Here is an 8461-nt window from a genome sequence, read left to right on the forward strand (position 1 = left end):
GGGCTGCTGTCTTTTACTTTCATTTTGTATTTGTTTATTTTATTATTAAATTGTTGAATGTTCGCTCCTTCCCGCCTCCTTCTTCCCATAACAACGAACCCTGTACAGTGAGGATGCTTTCCAAAATAATGTCATAATAGATTTAATTTACCAATTAACTTCTATTAACAAAATCAAATCAATATTTGGTGTGATCACCATTTGCGTTTAAAACAGCTTTCGTCCAGGTACACTTGCAGATCATTTTTCAGGGAGCTTTACAGGAAGGTTTCTTCAAGCGTCTTGGAGACGTTGCCACGGTTCTTCTGGATTTAGACACAGGAGAATCGGTGTCATTCAGGAATAAGATCGGGTGGCTGTTTGAATCGAGATCGCCATCTTTTAATGATTCATTTACTGAGACATTTTTCTAAATATCTTCTTTTGTGTTCCACATTAGAAAGAAATGCATACAGGTTTAGAATGACATGACATGATCATATTTGGGTGACCCTTGAAGAGCAAGTCATAAACATTCTTTGACCCAATCTGTGTTTGGATTAGATGAAATGGATGTCATTAATTACCACAAGAAAGCATCAAGGTTTGCGATCCCCTACAGTTTTTTCACTAAAAGGTTTGATTAAGAGAATTACCCAATTCAATGGTCCCTCCAATGCCTACGAGCGAGGCTGCACTATGATACAGGGGGAGGGGCGTGTAGATGACATCACTTCCTGTCCCGCCATATGCCCAGAACCCAGCTGCCGCTTTCAGGGACTGCAAGTGTGTGATGACTGCAGCTTTGGGCAGCCCTGCAACACACAACATACCATGACAATACAGAAGAGTCTGGCTCCTACAGGCAGAAGATACAGTAATAACAACATAATCCACACTCTGAAAACATGGATCTTCACAAGTCAGTAGTCCCATGGTGCGTCCCAATTCGCATACTATCCGTCCTAAATGATATTTGCAAATAGAATTAGTACGTCCCAAATCGTAGTATGTTGAAATGAGTGTTCCTAAGAGACCCGGATGGTCTACTATTTCCAGTCAGAATCCGAAGTGCAGATCCGTACAAATTTTCTTTTATCCGATCGTGGTTGTATCTCTCTATTAGTGTTACTCGATCTTAGTGCTGCATTTGATACCATAGACCACAACATTCTTTTAAATAGATTCGAAAATTATGTTGGCATTAGCATGGTTTAAACCATACTTATCTGACCGTTATCAGTTTGTAGCAGTAAATGAAGAGATGTCTTATCGATCACAAGTTCAGTATGGCGTACCACAAGGCTCAGTACTAGGACCGCTGCTGTTCACTCTGTACATGCTACCCTTAGGAGATATCATTAGGAAGTATGGCATTAGTTTACACTGTTACACTGATGATACTCAGCTCTTTATCTCTTCGCGCCCCGACGAATCTTACAAATTCACAAAATTAACTGTTGTTAAAAATTTATTGGATGACTAGTAATTTCCTACTACTAAATTCTGAAAAGACAGAGATTATAATTATTGGGCAAAAAACTTCCACACGTAATAACCCAGAATACTGTCTAACACTTGATGGCTGCTCTGTCAAGTCTTCGTCGTCGGTTAGGAACCTGGGTGTGCTCTTTGATACCAATCTTTAATTTGGAAATCACGTGTCTAGTATCTGTAAAACTGCATTTTTCCATCTTAAAAATATATCTAAATTACGTCATTCTGTATGCGGTCAATGACAAATGCAGAACAATTAGTTCATTCGTTCATGACATCAAGACTAGATTATTGTAATGCTCTACTGGGTGGTTGCCCTGCACGCTTAATAAACAAACAACAGCTGGTCCAAAAAGCAGCCGCTCGAGATCTTACCAGAACCAGGAAATATGACCATATTAGCCCGGTTCTGTCAACACTGCATTGGCTCCATATTAAACATTGTAAGTAATCAGCAATATATATTTTTTAATTTATACAAAGCACTAAATGGTTTAGCTCCCCAGTACTTGAGTGAGCTCTTAACGCATTATAGTCCGTCACGTCTATTGCGATCTCAAAATTCCGGCCAGTTGATAATACCTAGAATATCAAAATCGACTGCAGGCAGTAGATCCTTTTCCTATTTAGCACCAAAACTTTGGAACAGTCTTCCTAACATTGTCCGGGAAGCAGACACACTCTTGTCAGTTCAATTCTAGACTAAAAACACATCTCTTCAACCTGGCATACACATAGAACATTATACATTTCTATTATTCAAATCAGTTAAATGATTATTAGGCTGCATAGATTAGGTCAGCCGGAACCGGGGACACTTCACACCCGATGTACATCATAAGAAGAATGGCATCTACGCTAATGTTAGTCTCTCTGTTCAGTCCGAGGTTTACTGAAGTCAGCCGTATCCGGGCCGTATCCAGATCTGATGGAGGACCTGCGCCTGCACACGTCCACAACGCATCACTGCAGTGCCAGCCTCATCAGCCCTGTGAAGGCCTCATGGACACGACAGCCATCGGCACTGATCCTCAACACACTCCATACCGGCGTGACTCCGACCTCCAACCAGATGAACTGGATAATATTCTGATTGTTCTGATCCAATCTGACCAACCTCCATCAGTGACAGAATGGAGAATAAACCTTGGGAGAACCCAGACTCAGTCGCTCAGTTTTTTGTTCCTCTCCACTGTTGCCTTGGCTTTTGGCTCGTTTAGTTGGGGACATTTAATATTCAACAATATTATTATTCTACAAAACAAACTTTGTTGTATTATTTTCATGTTATCTCTGTGAAGCTGCTTTGATACAATCTGTATTGTAAAAGCGCTATATAAATAAAGGTGACTTGACACTCTAATGGCTAATATTGCCACAACCCATCGCGTGTTGGACGAAGATTTGATTAGAACTACAAACACGAGTAAAAAGTGTTAAAAGCCTACAGACATGGCGGATGTGCGAGTCCGGTGGTTGTGTAGAGAGGTTTAGATAAAGGGATTTGAGTGATTCATTAAAAGTATCTAACCTGACGAAAAAGTATTTATTCAATGTTGTCCACATCTGCAGCAGCATTGTGAACTTTTGTAAAGATACGTTTAGCCATTAACTTTTAAAAGCATTATTATATTCAAATTGCAAACACATGAGGAGAGTCTCTCCGCATGAAAGACCCACGACTGGCAGATCAACGTGCGACAACATTTCTCTCCGAAACGGTAGGACATTAAATTAGATTGAATGGAGGACTTTAATGGAGGACGAGATGATTGACAGGTGACAGGATGCACGTAACTAAGCGACAGAGAGCAATTGTTAAAGATGACGAAGTAGTATGTCCCAAAGCTTGCCTACTCTTCTGCTACACACTCAAAAGTATGTACTTTTTCTTCACAAAAACAGTACATACTTTTAGGGGGCGAATTGGGACGCAGCACCAGTCTCTGTCAGGCACGTGCGAAGGGCTTTGGGAACACTGAACCTGTTCATCAGGGTCTTTGAGATCTCCTGAAACACAGGGCTGTAGAACGGAGATGTCCTGAACTCATCACATACCGGTAGTGCCTGAGGTGAAGATGTAGAGCGTGGGGGTTTTGAGGCAGGTGACGGAGCGGCGCTCGGCTGGGACGGGCTCGTGTGAAGCGCTCTCCATCTGATCCAGCAGACTGTGCACATCAGGACGAGCGCCCGCTGCACTCAAACCCCACACGGACACACCGTCCTCCCGCAGACCTGGGAGAATCTCCTCCAGAGAGCCTAGAAGATCTGCAAGCACAATCACCATCAATGAAAATCTGTGTTTCAAACTATTAAAAGAAAAAAGAAACAAACAAAACGAGCAAATAAAAGAAAATATATAAAATATACAAACGAGCAAAAAAATAACAAAATAAATAAAAAACAATTTCAAAATAATACTCAACCCGTTCGAAAAACTAATAAATAATATGACACAAATTATAAATGATAAATGCTTACCCATTTATAGAAAACGTTTTACTTTTATTGTTTTACTTTATACATTGTATACCTTTAAATAGTATAATAAAACAAGGTTTCATTGTAATTTTACATTTAAGTACTGAGTAATAATAATACACTGCATTGGGTTAGGAATAGAGGTTGGTTTATGGTTAGTTGCATGGAATTGTTACTGTGGTTACAATTACTTATGAAAGATAGGCTATAATAGATTAAAATGTGAATATTTGAACATTGAGAATGTTTATAATGCACAGCTCGAGCAAAGCCTACTCAAACAGAACAGCCCAGCACCTGCAGACAGGTTACCAGGGTAATGGGTCAAGGATTAAAGGGTCGAAGGTCAATCTGGGGTTGTCAATCTGTCATCCTTCATTCTTTAAATTAAAACCGCAATTCGCTTATTAGCTATTTTGTGAGCATGTTTTATGTTTTTGTTAATCAGTTTATGTTTGCCAATTTATATTTATACATTAGGTAAAAACCACCTGTTTTAATGGTCTTTCGCCTGTGTTACTGTTAAAAGATCTAGTTATTTCGTTCGCTTACATAAGTAACACATTTGAGAGCATTGTCGTGTGGTTGTAAAGTGTCAGAAATGAGTTTACCTGCTCCGACCACCAGTAGTTTGGCTCCACAGCAGTTCAAGCAGTGCAGCAGTGATCTGGGCTTGATGTTGGTGTTGAGGAACGCCACGGCACAGCCCAGTTTGCAGAAGCCGAACCACACCGCGATGAAGTCGGGCTCGTTGCTCATGAGGAGCGCCACCGTGTCTCCCGTCCTCACCGCGTCCTGGAACACGCGCGCGACCCTGTTGCTGCGCGCCTCGAGCTCTCCATAGGTGTACGTTACTCCTTCATAAACCACAAAGGCTTTCTCGGGGATCCGCTGGGCTTGTTGAACAAACCTGTCTACGACCGTCACGACCCGCGAGGATCTTTTGTAGATCTCCAGACGCGCTCCGTACCGTATGACTTTCATTAAATACAAGGCGTCTTTCCAGAAGTGTGGAAAACACAAGCGCTGCGCGAGATGCGCGGAGAGGATTCCCGTCAGCAGAGCCGCGATCCATGACAACATCTCTGACAAACAAGCCTGACTCGGTCAAAGGGGTCTAACCGTTAACATTGTTAAACTGCTTCGGGTTGGGTTGTTTAATGGTTGTTATAAAACGCCGCACAGCACTGTCATCCTAATTTATGCAACGGTCAGGGTGTCACGTGACTGTTGTTGTACAACCGTGGGCGTGTCGTCGGGGCCACGCGCTCGGCCCTGATTATCAAGCTTACTACTATCATTGGAGTTACCATAGCAACAGGGCGTGGCGCATAGTCTAGTAGTGCCGCGCCCATAACAGCGACTCGGATGTTTTGTGGAATGTGTTCGAGAGCATGACGTAGATCCTTAAGCACGTGACTTTTGTTGGCTAACAAATTTAGTACAGAGTCACATATCATACACAGTAGCAATGTATACACAACAAATATAAAAAATGTCTTTGAAATAAACCATTAGCAGTTTAAAGTTTTTTTTCATGTTTTTAATATACAGTGGACGGGACTCTTACTGTTTACATTTGCATTTAATGTTTGATTTACGTAAGATTGTGGCGAATGTACTTTCTATAGCCTACTTCTTCCCCTCTGTACTGATTAGCTGCAGTAATATATTTATTTGAGTAAACTATTAATGTCTCTCTCAATACTTGGTCAGATTCGTGGACACACTGTTCAGGTGAAATGCCAGTTTCCTCTCTGTGTCAGTCTGTGTGTTACTTTGGACCATTCAGTTCTTTATGAAAGGCATTTTGTTCTCATCCACATGGGTTTTGTGTAACACTGGCCCAGGAAACTGCAGATCAGTCACTGAGAAGGAAGCATCTGTCAATGAGGAAACCGTGGATTTGAAATCGTTCAAAATGGAGTTCATCTGGAAGTCTAGCGCCATCATGTGGGCGTCTTCATTATTTCTGCATTACATGTGTACGTGTTATTAAACACAAAAGCCAATTGTTGTTTTTGTTTTCCATAGGATGAAGTAACTTGAACTGAGATATCTTAAATTATGTCAGTGCTATTGCTTTGTCTCAAGATTTACACCAGTGATGTTTTTTCTAAGGCACGTTTATAAAAGCAGCTTAAATGCCCTAATTGTTCTAAAGCCTAATCCTGGCTTAATCTAAACCCTGTCTGTGAAACCAGGGGCCTGTACCATGATGGTAGTTGAACAAACTCCGGTTACAGGATTAGTTTTGAGTTGACAAAACCAAACCAATCCCACCAGGCTTTGTTGGTACCATGATGCTGATCATCACCTCTCTCTGTCCGCTCAGGCTTTATCCTGAGTTTAGGAGTTCAGGTGTGAGTGCAAGTAAAAGTTGTTAGTTTATACAGTTGATAAAGGTATAGAGAGAATTGAACATTTAAACTCACACGTAGTCATTTTATAGCTTCATCTATGGATTCTAAAGCGTATTTGTTATATTTTATATATTTATTCATTTAAACTATGCATAATAATAATTGATGAACTAAAGTTGTACATGTGTGATCGATTAAGGGTATAATAATTACATAAATAATATCTAAATCATACAAAATTATTATTCTAAATAAGCATTGGTAAAAGCCAGACGATTTTGTCTTTAATATTCATTTGCTAGTGATCTTTAATTTGGAGTGGAAACAGGTGGAGTGACTTTATCGCGTCAGACATGTGACACTTTGCTCACAGCTGATTGGTCCAAGTTCGGTTTGTAACCTCTCACCTGGAGCATCACCTGACCCGGGCCAGTTAGCCGTGGAGCGTGAGTTACTATGGCGATAAACACGCTAAAAGCCAAACCACTTTCATGGTGCCTAAACCCAGGGTTGGCGCAAACTAAACGGAAACACACCTGGCTAGCCGCCTAAACCGGCTTCATGGTACAGGCCCCAGGACTGTATGTTTCGGAAATCTAGACTAAAAACACATCTCTTTTACCTGGCATTCACATAGAACATTATACATTTCTATTATTCAAATCAGTTAAATGATTATTAGGCTGCATAGATTAGGTCAGCCGGAACCGGGGACACTTCCTATAACACCCGATGTACATCATAAGAAGAATAGCGTCTACGCTAATGTTAGTCTCTCTGTTTAGTCTGAGGTTTACTGAAGTCAGCCGGATCCGGGCCGTATCCAGATCTGATGGAGGACCTGCGCCTGTACACGTCCACAACGCATCACTGCAGTGCCAGCCTCATCAGCCCTGTGAAGGCCTCATGGACACGACAGCCATCGGCACTGATCCTCAACACACTCCATACCGGCGTGACTCCGACCTCCAACCAGATGAACTGGATAATATTCTGATTGTTCTGATCCAATCCGACCTCTGACCTGTAATGCTGCCTGAATCATAATCACACACTGTTCGCTCGTTGGCCAGAGGAGAACTGAGCGACTGAGTCTGGGTTCTCCCAAGGTTTATTTCTCCATTCTGCCACTGATGGAGGTTTGGTTCCTCTCCACTGTCGCCTTGGCTTTTGGCTTGCTTAGTTGGGGACATTTAATATTCAACAACATTATTGATCTGCCTTACTTAAGGTGGACGATGACGCAATTTTATTCTAGAAACAAACTTTGTTGTATATTTTCATGTTATCTCTGTCAAGCTGCTTTGATACAATCTGTATTGTAAAAAGCACTATAAATAAAGGTGACTTGACTTGAAAGACGTCTCTTCTGCTCACCAAGGCTGCATTTATTTGATCAGTAATACTATGAAATATTACTAACTAAAATAAGTGTTTTCTATGTGAATATACAGTAAAGTGTAATTTATTCCTGTGATCAAAGCTGAATTTTCAGCATCATTACTCCAGTCTTCAGTGTCACATGATCCTTCAGAAATCACTCTAATATGACGATTTGATGATCAAGAAACATTTCTGATTATTATCAACGCTGAAAACAAAAGTTGAAATGTTGTGGAAATCGTGATGCACTCGCATTCAAAAGTTTTGGGTAAATGAGATTTAAAAATGTTTTTACCTTTATTCTGCAAGGATGCATTAACAAAAGAGACAATAAAGACATTAGTAATGTTACAAAAGATTTATCAAAATGCTATTCATGAACTTTCTGTTTATCAAAGAATCCTGAATCACGTTTCCACAAAAATATTAAGCAGCAGCCATATCACCCTGTAGCCCAAGACTGGTTGTCCACTGAAGCTAAGCAGGGCTGAGCCTGGTTAGTACCTGGATGGGAGACCTTCTGAGAAAACCAGGTTGCTGCTGGAAGAGGTGTTAGTGAGGCCAGCAGGGGGCGCTCACCCTGTGGTCTGTGTGGGTCCTAACGCCCCAGTGTAGTGACGGGGACACTATACTGTCAAAGAGCACCGTCCTTCGGATGAGACGTTAAACCGAGGTCCTGACTTTCTGTGGTCATTAAAAATCCCAGGATGTCTTTCGAAAGAGTAGGGGTGTAACCCCGGCATCCTGGCCAAATTTGC

General features: G+C 41.2%; 1 protein-coding gene across 1 annotated transcript in view; it reads right to left on the minus strand.

The window, feature by feature from the left end:
• slc27a6 (solute carrier family 27 member 6) overlaps nt 1-5179 on the minus strand; it is a 29699-nt gene extending 24520 nt beyond the window's left edge. The window contains exons 1-3 of the mRNA XM_056265578.1: nt 4569-5179; nt 3535-3744; nt 636-794 (exon numbers count right to left, since the gene is read on the minus strand). Of these exons, the coding sequence (XP_056121553.1) occupies nt 636-794; nt 3535-3744; nt 4569-5040 (841 nt within the window). The 5' untranslated portion in view covers nt 5041-5179. The remainder of the gene's footprint in view (nt 1-635; nt 795-3534; nt 3745-4568) is intronic.
• Between the last annotated feature and the right edge of the window lie 3282 nt (nt 5180-8461).

The sequence above is a fragment of the Rhinichthys klamathensis genome, unplaced genomic scaffold (genome assembly GCF_029890125.1).
Source record: "Rhinichthys klamathensis goyatoka isolate OS25496 unplaced genomic scaffold, OSU_Roscu_1.1 h1tg000236l_1, whole genome shotgun sequence".
Taxonomy (NCBI): domain Eukaryota; kingdom Metazoa; phylum Chordata; class Actinopteri; order Cypriniformes; family Leuciscidae; genus Rhinichthys; species Rhinichthys klamathensis.